Here is a 14,486-nt window from a genome sequence, read left to right as displayed (position 1 = left end):
TGATGATGTTACCTTGTTGGGTTATGAAACGTCCACAAGAAAACAAGCCATCTCAAGAGAGCACCAAGGATCCCACACTCTTCCTCCTTTCCACAAAACCCATTTCCCTTCTAACACTGATGATGTTACCTAGTTGGGTAATGAAACATCTGGAAGAAAACCACCAAGCTCAGAGAGCACTAAAGATCCCATGCTCCTCCCCTCTCCCTCTCCTCCCCTTCCTCCTCCTCCTCTCCACAAAACCCATTTCCCTTCTAACACTGATGATGTTCCCTAGTTGGGTAATGAAACATCTGGAAGAAAAGAAGGCAGCTCAAGAGAGCACCAAGGATCCCACTGTCTTCCTCCTCTCCACAAATCCCATTCCTTTGTAACACTGATGATGTTACCTTGTTGGGTTATGAAACGTCCACAAGAAAACAAGCCATCTCAAGAGAGCACCAAGGATCCCACACTCTTCCTCCTTTCCACAAAACCCATTTCCCTTCTAACACTGATGATGTTCCCTAGTTGGGTAATGAAACATCTGGAAGAAAACCACCAAGCTCAGAGAGCACTAAAGATCCCATGGTCCTCCTCCCTCCCCTCCCCCCTCCTCCCCTTCCTCCTCCTCCTCTCCACAAACTCCATTCCCTTCTAACACTGATGATATTACCTTGTTGGGTAATGAAACATCTGCATGAAAACCACCAAGCTCAGAGAGCACTAAAGATCCCATGCTCCTCCCCCTCCCCCTCCCCCTCCTCCCCTTCCTCCTCCTCCTCTCCACAAACTCCATTCCCTTCTAACACTGATGATGTTTCCTAGTTGGGTAATGAAACATCTGGACGAAAAGAAGGCAGCTCAAGAGAGCACCAAGGATCCCACTGTCTTCCTCCTCTCCACAAACTCCATTCCTTTTTTAACACTGATGATGTTACCTAGTTGGGTAATGAAACTTCCGCAAGGAATCAGCTCAGCCAGAGACCACGAACCCCACAGTTCAACCCCGAGCTGCTTACAAGCATTCTCTCCTCTCTACGGCCGGTCGCAAAAGCGGGGAACCGGACTGGTGGGCGTCGGGTGCGCTTGGACACCTCTCGGCGCGTAAAAGCGAAGGCTGAAAGCCGGAGAGGCGAGGAACGCCGGTCTCGAGCGTTAGCAGCCCAGCAACCGCCGCCCACAGCCGGGCGAGGGGCTGCCGGAGAGGGCGGGTGGGGATCTTCCTTGAGCGTCCCCGGAGCGACAGAGCGAGCCGAAGCATGTCGGTGCCTCTCAAGAAGCCGGAGGAATCGGTGGCCTCCGACGCGTTTAAAGGCAAGAGCCAAGGAGAACGGCGGGGCAGAGACGGGTGGGGGGCTGGAGGATCGATTACTTTTTGCACGGAGGGAGCGGGCGGGGGGCAGCAACCAAGCTTAGAGAGCGCCAAAAGGATCCCACAGTCCTCCTCCGCTTCTTCGTCCTCTCCTCCTCTCCTCCACAAAGCCCACTCCCGTGCAGCACTGATCGTGTTATCTAGTTGGGTCACGAATCGTCTTGCAAGAAAGCCACCAAATAGAGAGGGCGCCCCGGATCCCACAGTCCTTCTCCTCCTCCATGCAAACCCCACTCACACTCTGTTATTATTTCTTCCTCCTCCTCCTCCTCCTCCTCCTCCTCCTCCTCCTCCTCCTCCTCCTCCTCCTCCTCCTCCTCCTCCTCCTCCTCTTCTTCTTCTTCTTCTTCTTCTTCTTCTTCTTCTTCTTCTTCTTCTTCTTCCTCTTCCTCTTCCTCTTCCTCTTCCTCCTCCTCCTCCTCCTCCTCCTCCTCCTCCTCCTCCTCCTCCTCTTCTTCTTCTTCTTCTTCTTCTTCTTCTTCTTCTTCTTCTTCTTCTTCCTCTTCCTCCTCCTCCTCCTCCTCCTCCTCCTCCTCCTCCTCCTCTTCTTCTTCTTCTTCTTCTTCTTCTTCTTCCTCTTCCTCCTCCTCCTCCTCCTCCTCCTCCTCCTCCTCCTCCTCCTCCTCTTTGTCTCCTCCTCCTTCATGCAAGCCCCACTCCCACTCTGTTATTATTTCTTCTTCTTCCTCCAACTCCTCCTCCTCCTCCTCCTCCTCCTCTTCTTCTTCTTCTTCTTCCTCTTCCTCTTCCTCCTCCTCCTCCTCCTCCTCCTCCTCCTCCTCCTCCTCTTTGTCTCCTCCTCCTTCATGCAAGCCCCACTCCCACTCTGTTATCTCTTCCTCTTCTTCCTCTTCTTTGTCTCCTCCTCCTCCTCCATGCAAGCCCCACTCCCACGCTGTTATTTTTCTTCTTCTTCTTCTTCTTCTTCTTCTTCTTCTTCTTCTTCTTCTTCTTCTTCTTCTTCTTCTTCTTCTTCTTCTTCTTCTTCTTCTTCTTCTTCTTCTTCTTCCTCTTCCTCTTCCTCTTCTTCCTCTTCTTCTTCTTCTCCTTCTCCTTCTCCTCCTTCTCCTCCTCCTCCATGCAAACACCACTCCCACTTTATTATTTCTTCCTCTTCCTCTTCTCTTCCCCCTCTTCCTCTTCTCCTTCTCCTTCTCCTTTGTGCAAACCCCCCCTCCTTTTAGCACTGATTTAATTTAATTTTAATTTATTTTTTAAATTTATATACCGCCCTTCTCCCGAAGGACTCAGGGCGGTGAACAGCCAGAAGTAAAAAAAAAAACATCAAATACAAAACATAAAAACAATTTAAAAACGAATTAAACAATTTGGCCCGACAGTTAAAGTCCCCCATTAAAAATCCAAATTAAAATACACAATTGGAGAGATTTAGGCCAGCCCGACTTGATGAAATAAAAAGGTTTTGAGGGCCCGACGGATGATGATGATGTTCCCTAGTTTGGCTAACGAAACGTCCACAAGGAAACTACCCAGATCAGAGAGCACCAAGCACCCCTCATATTTATTTTATTTTTTTTGTGAAGTTGACGTACGTTGCATCCAACTTCCCAAAACATGGACTTTCTGTTTCTCTTCTCCCTTTCTCTTGCCCCAAAGATCCAGAAGATAATTTGGCGCGAGGAGAACTCTTCCTGCTGGTCTTGTCGGTTCTATGCCTCCTCATGACTTTCCCCATTTCTCTCTGCTTCTGCTTACAGGTAAAAAAACAAACAACAACAACCCATAAATACTTGGATGCCATTTGGCATTGATAATCTCCGCATTAGTCAATGGCAGAAGGCAGCTTTGCTCCAGAGAGAGCTGACATCCTGCAACGATATCTGTAACCTCCACATCTGCCTATTCCAGGTCCTTGGGAAGACCTTGAGAGGTGGATAAAAGTGTCAAAACTGGTCTAAACATCTGGTTGACTATGTGATGAATGATAATTTTTAAAATGTCTCCTGAAATCCTGCCCTTTTTGATGTGAGCAAAGAGAGCTAAGCATAAAAGAGACAGACTATCGTGCAATCAAATCCAAAGTGCCCCAAATAAACCGCCATGTCTGGACCAAGCACAAACTCTTATTTGACCCTTGTTAAAAAAATCTGTAGCAATAGCAATAGCACTTAGACTTACGTACCGCTTCATGGTGCTTTTACAGCCCCCTCTAAGCGGTTTACAGAGTCAGCCTCTTGCCCCCAACAATCTGGGTCCTCATTTGACCCACCTTGGAAGGATGGAAGGCTGAGTCAATCTTGAGTCGGTCAGGATCGAACTGCTGGCAGTCAGCAGCGTCACCCTAAAATCCTGTATTCTAGCCACTGTACCACCAAGGAAGGAAGGAAGGAAGGAAGATGAAGGAAGGAAGGAAGGAAGGAAGGAAGGAAGGAAGGAAGGAAGGAAGGAAGGAAGGAAGGAAGGAAGATAAGGAAGGAAGGAAGGAAGATAAGGAAGGAAAGAAGGAAAATAAGGAAGGAAGAAGGAAGGAAGAGAAGGAAGGGAGGGAGGAGGAATAGCAATAGCCCTTAGACTTATATACCACTTCACAGTGCTTCACAGCCCTCTCTAAGCGGTTTACAGAGTCAGCCTCTTATCCCCAACAATTTGGGTCCTCATTTTACCCACCTCGGAAGGATGGAAGGCTCAGTCGACCTCGAGCCGGTCAGGATTGAACTGCCGAACTGCAGCTAGCAGTCAGCTGAAGTAGCCTGCGGTGCTGCACTCTAACCACTGCGCCACCTCGGCTGTAGCTTTAGCATTGTGACTTTTTCACTGACCATTGACCGCAAATAAATAAATGCAAATACAGATGGTTTTTTTTTTCATTTAATGGTTGCTTGTACAATTCATTTCATTAAGCCTTCAATAGGTAATAATATCCTCCAACATAAACCTGCAAACAAGCAAATCAGAATATCCTCGGATGGAAAAGCCAATCAATCAGAAGAGAGCTCCAAAGGGACCTTGGAGGTCATCTAGTCCAACCCCCTGCTCTAGCAGGAGACCCTGTACCCTTTCAGATAGGTGGCTGTCCAATTTTGTCTTAAAATCCTCCAGGGATGGAGCCACCCACAACTTCCAAAGGCAACTTCTGTTCCACTGGTTAATTGTCCTCGCTGTCAGGAAATTCCTCCTCAACGCCAGGTTGCTTCTCTCCTTGATTAGTTTCCATCCATTTGATTTTACTAAACCAAGCACCGCATTTCTCATTTCGGTCGCAAAGCAAAAATCACCTCTGGTTTTTAAGCAAAACCAGCCTGCAGCCTTTTCAAAGCATTTCGAACCTTCCTCAGTTTTGCTGGCTAGTTTCTCTTCATGCTTTCCTTTCGTTAGCCGGTTCTACCTCCCTTCGATGTCCCAGTTGCAGGATAGGGGTTTGAGGTCGTCTAGAGAGAAGAAGGATGAGGGGGGGACATCTTCCAGTATTTGAGGGGCTGCCACAAAGAGGAGGGGGTCAGCTTATTTTCCAAACCATCAGAATGCAAGACAAGAAACAATGAGAGCCTTGGTACTACAGTGGTTTAAAGCACCCTGTTATTAACACAGCTGCCTGCAATTTACTGCTGGTTCGAATCTCGCCAAGGCTCAAGGTTGACTCAGCCTTCCATCCTTTCTAAGGTAGGTGAAATGAGGACCCAGTTTGTGGGGGCAATAAGCTGACTTTGTATAAATATACAAAAGGATGAAGGCTATTGCTTAACGCACTGTAAGCCGCCCTGAGTCTCCGGAGAAGGGCGGCATATAAATCAAATTAAAAAAAAAAAAAAATGGATGGGAACCAGTGCTGAAATTCAAATTTTTATACCACCGGCTCTGTGGGTGTGGCTTGGTGGGCGTGGTGTGGTGTGGTGTGATGTGGCTTGGTGGGTGTACCTTGGTGGGCATGGCAGGGGAAGGATACTGCAAAATCTCCATTTCCACCCCACTCCTGGGGGAAAGATACTGCAATTTATTTATTTATTTTAATTTGATTTATATGCCGCCCTTCTCCGGAGACTCAGGGCGGCTTACAATGCGTTAAGCAATAGCCTTCATCCTTTTGTATATTTTACAAAGTCAATTTATTGCCCCCACAATCTGGGTCCTCAATTTACCTACCTTAGAAAGGATGGAAGGCTGAGTCAACCTTGAGCCTGGCGGGATTCGAACTTACTAATTGCAGACAGCTGGAGTTAAATTACAATGCCCATTCCCTTCCCACTCCAGGGGAAGGATACTGCAAAATCTCCATTTCCACCCTACTCCAGGGGAAGGATACTGCAAGATCTCCATTCCTGCCCCACTCGGGGGCCAGCCAGAGGTGGTATTTGCTGGTTCTCTGAACTACTCAAAATTTCCGATACCGGTTCTCCAGAACCTGTCGGAACCTGCTGAATTTCACCCCTGACGGAAACTAAATCAAGGAGAGAAGCAACTTGGAATTAAGGAGAAACTTCCTAACAGTGAGGACAATTAACCAGTGGAACTCCTTGCCTCCAGAAGTTGTGGGTGCTCCATCCCTGGAGGTTTTTAAGAAGAGACTGGATAGTCAGTTGTCTGAAATGGTATAGGGTCTCCTGCTTGGACTAGAAGACCTTCAAGATATCTTCTGGCTCTATTCTGATTGATTGATTGATTGATTGTTTTAATCGTTTCTCTCTCTCTCTCTCTCTCTCTCTCTCTCTCTCTTTTCTCTTTCACACTCTGCCCAGTGTTATGTTTCAGTTTGGGATGTTACGAATGGAGTACAAAATTAAGCTGAAACATGCAACGGAATTCTTTTGTTTTCAGGTTGTTACCGAATACGAAGAGCCGGTCATCATGAGATTCGGACACATACGGAAAAATGTCTCAAGGGGGGCAGGTGAGTAGTTCATCTGAAGTTTCGGGGTGCATTGAGCTAAATTCTCACAATTACAGGTCATCCTCGACTTAACGACCATCATCGAGCCCAACATTTCTGTTGGTAAGCAAGAAAGTTGGTAAGTGAATTTCGAGCCATTCTACGACCTTTCCAGCCACCATTGTTAAGTGAGTCACTGCCGTTGTTAAATGAGTAAACACAGTTGTTAAGCGAATCTGGCTTCCTGATTTTGATTTTGCTTGTCAGAAGGTCACAAAAAGGGGATTCCATGATCCCGGTCACACGCTGCAGCCGTCATAACTATGAGCAATCTCTTTCTCTCTTTTTTTTTTACATTATTTTTTCTGAGGGTGGGTAAAACTGTTGAGGTTGTTTGCACACCAGTTCTCCCTTCTTCTCTAGCAACGTTTCATGATTTTGGTGACTTTAAAATATGTGGACTTCAAAGATAGATCGATTAGATAGATAGATAGATAGATATAGAGAAGATACGATAGATAGATAGATAGATAGATAGATGATAGATAGATAGATCGATAGATAGATAGATAGATAGATAGATAGATAGATAGATAGATGATAGATATAGAGTAGATATAGATGATAGATATAGAGAAGATACAGTAGATAGATAGATGAAAGATGATAAATGATAGATAAGATAGATGATAGATAATAGATAATAGATAGATGATAGATAGATGATATAGATGATAGATGATAGATAGATAGATAGATAGAGTAGATATAGATGATAGATATAGAGAAGATACAGTAGATAGATCGATAGATAGATAGATAGATGATAGATGATATAGATAGATGATAGATGATAGATAGATAGATGATAGATAGATGATAAATAGATAATATAGATAGATGATAGATGATAGATGACAGATGATAGATGATAGATAGATAATATAGATAGATAGATGATATAGATGATAGATAGATAGATAGATAGATGATAGATAGATGATATAGATAGATGATAGATGATAGATGATAGGTAGATAGATGATAGATAGATGATAGATAGATAATATAGACAGATAGATGATAGATAGATAATATAGATAGATAGATGATAGATGATATAGATAGATGATAGATAGATGATAGATAGATGATAGGTAGATAGATGATAGATAGATAATATAGATAGATGATAGATAGATGATAGATGATAGATAGATAATATAGATAGATAGATGATAGATAGATGATAGATGATAGAGATGATAGATAGATGATATAGATAGATGATAGATGATAGATGATAGGTAGATAGATGATAGATAGATGATAGATAATATAGACAGATAGATGATAGATAATATAGATAGATAGATGATAGATGATATAGATAGATGATAGATAGATGATAGATAGATGATAGATAGATGATAGATAGATAGATGATAGATAGATAATATAGATAGATGATAGATGATAGATGATAGATAGATAATATAGATAGATAGATGATAGATAGATGATAGATGATAGAGATGATAGATAGATGATATAGATAGATGATAGATAGATAATATAGATAGATAGATGATAGATGATAGATAGATGAGATAGATAATATAGATAGATAGATGATAGATGATAGATAGATGATAGATGATAGATAGATGATAGGTAGATAGATGAATAGATAGATGATAGATAGATAATATAGATAGATAGATGATAGATAGATGATAGATAGATGATAGATGATAGATAGATGATAGGTAGATAGATGAATAGATAGATGATAGATAGATAATATAGATAGATAGATGATAGATGATAGATAGATGATAGATGATAGATAGATGATAGGTAGATAGATGATAGATAGATGATATAGATACATGATAGATGATAGATAGATAGATAGGACGGTCAGCCTGGGGAATTCTGGGAGTTGGTCCACCTACCTTAAAGTTGCTAAGGTTGACAAACAGGACCCTAGTAGAGAACCTAAAGGTTGCTCACCTTTTCCAATGTGCAAAGTCCCAGTTGACGGCTTCTCTTGGGGGGTTAACGAAAAAGATGAGGCGCCCGAGATGTTTTTTCTTCACCGTCTGGTTGATTTGTTTTGTGGGGGGTTGAGATGGAGGCTGAGATTTTTATTTTGATGGCGATGTCATTTCTTTTCCCAAAGGCGTTTATTTCATTCTGCCCTGCACAGACACTCTTACCAAAGTCGACATGAGGACAAAAGCCCTTGAATTGCCGTTCCAGGAAGTGAGTGTTTTTTCTTTCGTTCTTTGGTTGGGAGCATCACATATTATACTGTCTGCCTATCTATCATCTCTCTATCCATCTTTCTGTCTGTCTGTCTGTCTATCTATGTCTTCTATCATCTACCATCTCTATTTATCTTTCTATATGTATCTCATTTATCATTCTTTCCATCTGTCTGTCTGTCTCTGTCTGTCTCTCTCTCTCTCTATCATCTATCTTTCTGTCCGTCTACTGTGTTTCCCTGAAAATAAGACCCTGTCTTATATTTTTTTGAACCCTGAAATAAACTCTTGCCATGCGCTCAAAAGCCTGATTGGGCTTATTATCAGGGGATGTCTTATTTCGGGGTAAACAGGGTATCTCTCTGTCTGTCTGTCTGTCTGTCTGTCTGTCTGTCTGTCTGCCTGCCTGCCTGCCTGCCTGCCTGCCTACCTACCTACCTACCTACCTACCAATAACTATCTATTTACCTACCTATCTACCTACCTACCTACAGTATCTCTCTCTACCTACCAGTATCTCTCTCTCCCAACCACCCACCCATCCATCCATCTATATTTATATACCTACCTGCTTACAGTATCTCTCTCTCTCTGTCAGTATCTCTCTTGCTACCTACCAGTATCTCTGTCTCTCTCTCACCCTTCTATCTATCTATCTATCTATCTATCTATCTATCTATCTATCTATCTATCTATCTATCCCTACCTTCTCTGCAATCTATGTATTCCTTATTTTTTCCCAATGGGCTGCTAAATCTGTCTTTGCCTTTAGTTCCAAAAACGTCTCTGGTCTACATACATAGGAGAAGGAGAGCTCAAAATCAGAAGGCATCTGGTTGCATTTTTTCCCCCAATGAACAAATTGTATTAAAAGGTGCCGTCTTTATGAGGCATGTCTCATCCTCCCTTCTATTCCTTGCTTTTTTGGGGAAAAGTTGCTTAAATTGCCTACATACGATTAAAAATCTAATCCAGCCGTTTCCGTCTTTAACCCTGGGAAATGCCTCTCGTGCCGCTCAGGGAGCCTCAACCTGACCATCCTTTCGTTTAAAAGTTGCTCGAGATTTGTATACTACAATTGTATACACAATTGGTGGCGGTTTGATTTGAAACCCCCTGGCTTTGAATCGCTGCGTTATTTTATCGCTCTGTGCGATCAAATAATTTGTGAAGTGGCTGAGAATTGGGCGGCGCAGATATTAACAATAGATTTTCCACTGTCGGTGCGGATGGAGCAGCGGTCAAATCCTACCGGTTCATACAAAAAAAAAAAAAAGCTAAGTCCTCCGAACCGGTATTTCTGATGATCAGCTGTGCTGCACGATTTGGCATGCAAACCGGTGGCAAACCAGGGGAAGTTTTCACCACTGGGATGGAGGTTTTATAGGCTCCTGTAGTCAGTGTGGCAAAGTAATGAAAACCGAATTACTGTATTCAGTCTTGAGTTTCTTCCAGATTCACTGCTTGTCCCTTCGCATAAGAGACAATAATTGTTCTTTTTAGAACTGATTCAAGACTTAACTGGCCGGAAATCTAATAACTGTTAAACAGATTACGTTTACTGCTCCAGCTGACTCGAGTTTAACTGTCTGGAAATCTAATAACCCTTAAGCAGATTACGTTTGCTGCTGCTGAGTTTCTCCCAAGCCTGTCTTTCGTCGTCTCTTCCTTTCTGCTTTTGGTCTTTTTTTTTTTTCCCCCTGGTTCGGTGATATTTCCATCTCCTTTTTATAAACGGCAGGCCATCCTTTTGCAAGCTGCGTTTAAGGCTGATCTTTAGAAATTTTGGGGGAGCACGGTTGAACTTTCTTGGAAAGCATGACAAAGGCAGAATCCATGCATCGTGTTAAATGCGTCATGCGGACAGGTGGGATTCAGCCGGTGCGCCAACCCGCCCTGGTGCTATGCTATCCTATTTAGCTAAGGTTATTTTTGCCACACACATGCATGCAAGTACGCGCACTCACATTTTGGTTCTGGGGCGAACCGGTTGTTAAATCTGGTTGTGAGGTGTATTTGGTTTGGGTTTAGCGCGGTGCATGAAATTGGCCGGTCTGATTTCTAAACCAAGACAGTAAGAGAGTTTAAAAATTATTCTAAATTTAGGTGCGTCTTATACTCCAAAAGATACGGTACTCACAAATCATCTCACAACAAGGAGATGGTTTGTGAATAATTAAGCTGATTCAATAACAGCGATCTTCCCCCCCCCATTTCGGTCTCTCCTGCAGATTTTTACGAAAGACCCCCTGGTTATTGATGTCGATGGAGTGGTCTATTACCGAGTCCAAGATGCCTTTCTTGCCGTAACCAAGGTCTCCGATGCGGATGTGGCTACCAACCTTCTAGCCAAAGCCATAATGAAAAATACGCTGGGGACCCAAACCCTTTCCCACCTCATCTCTGACCGGGAAAAAGTTGCCAAAGAGATCCAGGTACACCCGCCAAACTTAAAGATCTAAGAACAACATGGTGGAGTTACGTCGGCGTAGTTTCTGGATTGCTGTTGGCCGACAGACAGACTCTTGCCGTCGGTGTAACTATAGACATATTCTGTGAACCACTAAGGAGGGCCCGTCTTTGCCCTCTTCCTGGCCACCAGACATTCCAAGCTCCTCTTTCTCTTTAGTTTGTGGGAAAGAGCACCTCTTTTCTGCGACTCCAGAGTATATCTATGGAGATTCTCAGTCATTCAGGTCATGGTTGTCTCAAAGGTGTTTTTTTTCCAAGAGGCAACTGGACTTTTTTCTTGAAGGCGTTTCCCTTCTCAATCCAAGAAGCTTCTTGTTGTGATCCGCCAGCAGCCAGCAGAGCCGGCAGCAGATTCGGACAGTGAGGAGGTTGGGGAGGAACATGGGCCAGTCCTGGAGTCTTGGGAAGGCTCTGATGAGGGCTCTGCATCGAAGGCAGAGAGGGGGCCAGGGCCGTATGCCAGCTATCAGCTGCCTTCAGAGTCAGACATCAGTGAGGCAGACGAGCAGCTGGAGCCTGTTCCCAGTGTGCGCATGCGCAGAGCTACCAGACGAAGGGAACAGCTGAGGAACAAGGGTCGACTCAGGAGTAAAGCCACTGGTTCATTGTCCTCGCTGTTAGGAAGTTTTCTCCTTAGTTCTAGGTTGCTTCTCTCCTGGATGAGTCCATCCATTGCTTCTTGTTCTACCCTCAGGTGCTTTGGAGAACAGCGTGACCTCCTCTTCCTTGGGGCAGCACCTTAGATATTAGAAGACCCCTGGTCCACATTTCTCTGTACCATTTTTCACCAGGTCCTGCTGGGCAACATCACAGCTGACTGGGGAGTCACAATAGAACACGTGGAGATCAAGAATGTGAAGACACGAGTAAATGTAAGAGGGTCAGTGTGCAAATATTGGATTTATTCTTTACTCTTAACCCGTAATTGCTCTTGGTTTGGCTTCTATCCTCCCCACCTGTGGGGATTTCGGTCTCAATATGCTGGGCAGATCTAGTCAGTTGTTAACTTAGCTAAGTACAGGGGGGGGGTGTTTCCTCACTTAGTGACCATTCCAGTTACCACGGCGATGGAAAAGTGACTTCGCCACCGATCCTCACCTTGATGACCTTCACGGGTCTGTGAAACAAAGGAAAGCTGCAATAAAATCACACACACAAAAAGTTGTGGTTTCATTTAGCAACCACTTGACAATAAGAGTTGCTAAGGGTTACCATTGCGGTGGTGAGAGGAGGAGGAGGAGGAGGAGGAGGATGGCAAGTAGTCCTTGACTTACGGCTGCAATAGAGCCCCAAATTTCTGTTGTGAAACGAGGCAGTTCAGTGAATTTCACCCCATTTTATGACTTTTCTTGCCACCGTTCTTAAGTGAATCACCGCAGTTGTTAAGTTAGGGAGCCCGGTTGTTAAGTGAACCCAGCTTCCTTCTGACTTTGCTCGTCAGAAGGTCGCAAAGTACCCTGCCGTCGACATATGTGGGAGTCACTTGCCAAGCATCTGAATGTGAAAAATGGTCGTAGGTCACTTTTTTTTCAGTACCGTTGTTAACTTCGGTTCACTAAATGAACTGTTGTAAGTCGAGGGCTACCTGTATCTGCAAGTCAGGCCTATGTTTTGGTCGGCTGCTTTACAACGAGCTTGGATGAGCTGCAGAATGGACTCCTGAACCCTACAGGCAGCTGATCCCTGCCGAAGGTGATATGTAACAGATAATTTGCTACATACAAATTAAAGACCTTTTGTTACCTACCCTTAGGGAGTGACACCGATTTTTAACAGATTTGCAGAGTTGGAAGGGACCTTGTAGTCCAACTCCCCCACCCCGCCCAAGCAGGAGACCCTACACCATTTCTGACAGATGGCAGTCCAGTCTCTTCCAGGGATGAAGCTCCCACAACTTCCGAAGGCAACTTCTGTTCCATCGGTTGATTGTTCTCACTGTCAGAAAGTTCCTCCTCATTTCCAGGTTGAATCTCTCCTTGATCAGTTTCCATCCATTGTTCCTTGTCTGGCCTTCAGGTGCTTTGGAGCATAGGTTGACCCCCCTCCTCTCTATGGCAGCCCCTCAAATATTGGAAGACTGCTATCCTGTCTCCCCTGGTCCTTCTCTTCCCTAGGCTAGCCAGGCCCAGTTCCTGCAACCGTTCTTTGTATGTTCTAGATTGGTAGAGCCCATCTCTAGAGACCTTTGCGTCTTCTGCATCTTGAGCCTGCATAGCAGAGCGTTATATCTTTAGGTGGACCCCTCGTTCACACAAACGACCCATTCCTGGTCCGGTTTCACCCTGTTCCAGATGTTGCTTATCCTAAGACATAAAATAAGTACCTTCTGCAGCTTTGGGAGTCGCAGAAGCGAAAGGCCAGGTAAAGCTAGCGGTTTGGAACATTGCAAGGGCTTTCCAGATGCCTCTTTAAGAACCTGTGGGCCCCCTTCCTTCCTTCTAGGTTGTCTCCCCAGGGAATGTGACGCCACAACCGAGGCCAGTGAAAGAAGCTTCCATCTTCCTTCAAGACTCTCCTGTCTCCATCCAATTCCGTTGCCTGAAGGTAGACGGCGCCCATCCTAGCCCACACACCTCCACTATCATCTTTACTTAACCCAGTTCCGCAGAGAAGGATTGAGAAGGAAGCCCATTAAGAGAAGCCGTATCTCCAGAACGTGGGCTACTACGGGAAGAAATCAGGGTCCTTCAAACTCTGAAGGCCACCTTAGAAGACGTAGGGGTAGATGTATTTGTTGGTTTTTAACATTTGATGTTGTTGCTATGGTTCTCCCACCCCCAAAACCCCAATAAAATTTAAAGGAAGAGATTTATCTTGGCAGCTGGTCCTCTGTGGTGGTTGAGTTCAGAAGTGATGGATGCTTGTTAGCAAAAAGATTGGTGCGAGAGCCATGGTTTCTTCATGGTTTGGTGAATAGAATATGTGGAGGGGGGGTTGTGGACGCTTTTCTTTCGGCACGCCACGACAAAAAGGTTAGCCATCACCGGACTAAACAATAACTCAATTCCTATAACCCAGTGATGGCGAACCTTTTCTCCACTGAGTGCCCAAACTGCACGCGTGTGCATGCCCAAACTGAAAGGTGCACGCGTGTGAGTGCGCACATGCACGAACATGCAAACTCGGGCATGCGTGGACATGTGTGCATGCACAGCAGAGATCCGAAGGCCAGCTGGCCAGCGGGAGGTGAGGCATCCCAACACCGGCAGCGCAGCAAGAGGTAAGATCTTTTTTTCCCTGTGAGCTTGTTTCTCTGCAAAGAACGAAACAGAAAGAAAGAAAGAAAGAAAGAAAGAAAGAAAGAAAGAAAGAAAGAAAGAAAGAAAGAAAGAAAGAAAGAAAGAAAGAAAGAAAGAAAAAGGAGAAAAGAAAAGTTCACGAAAGAAAAGCCGAGGTGGTGCAGTAGTTAGAGTGCAGTACTGCAGCTACTTCATCTGACTGCTAGTTCAGCAGATCAGCGGATCAAATCTCACCGGCTCAAGGTTGACTCAGCCTTCCATCCTTCCGAGGTGGGTAAAATGAGGACCCAGATTGTTGGGGGCAATATGCTATTTAGTATACTGTC

At 44.6% G+C, this 14,486-nt stretch overlaps 1 protein-coding gene across 1 annotated transcript; it reads left to right on the top strand.

The window, feature by feature from the left end:
* The first annotated feature begins 1,241 nt into the window (after positions 1–1,241).
* Positions 1,242–13,516, top strand: LOC139325783 (stomatin-like). Its single transcript, XM_070955775.1, has 7 exons — positions 1,242–1,296; positions 2,972–3,072; positions 6,128–6,200; positions 8,365–8,447; positions 10,681–10,884; positions 11,713–11,793; positions 13,364–13,516. The coding sequence occupies exons 1-7, from the start codon at positions 1,242–1,244 to the stop codon at positions 13,514–13,516; spliced, it is 750 nt and encodes a 249-aa protein (XP_070811876.1).
* The last annotated feature ends 970 nt before the right edge of the window (positions 13,517–14,486 follow it).

Source organism: Pituophis catenifer, unplaced genomic scaffold (assembly GCF_029215685.1).
Source record: "Pituophis catenifer annectens isolate HBS135680 unplaced genomic scaffold, rPitCat1.0.hap2 SCAF_17, whole genome shotgun sequence".
Taxonomy (NCBI): domain Eukaryota; kingdom Metazoa; phylum Chordata; class Lepidosauria; order Squamata; family Colubridae; genus Pituophis; species Pituophis catenifer.
Note: the sequence above shows the minus strand (reverse complement) of the source record. Positions and strands in the feature narration are given on the sequence as shown.

What these genes read in the sequence shown, in the direction of transcription:
- LOC139325783 (XM_070955775.1), top strand. Translation starts at nt 1,242, where the DNA reads ATGTCGGTGCCTCTCAAGAAGCCGGAGGAATCGGTGGCCTCCGACGCG. An exon ending in CTCTCTGCTTCTGCTTACAG is followed by an intron (nt 3,073 to 6,127) that starts GTAAAAAAACAA and finishes TTTTGTTTTCAG; the next exon opens with GTTGTTACCGAATACGAAGA. An exon ending in AAATGTCTCAAGGGGGGCAG is followed by an intron (nt 6,201 to 8,364) that starts GTGAGTAGTTCA and finishes CTTTTCCCAAAG; the next exon opens with GCGTTTATTTCATTCTGCCC.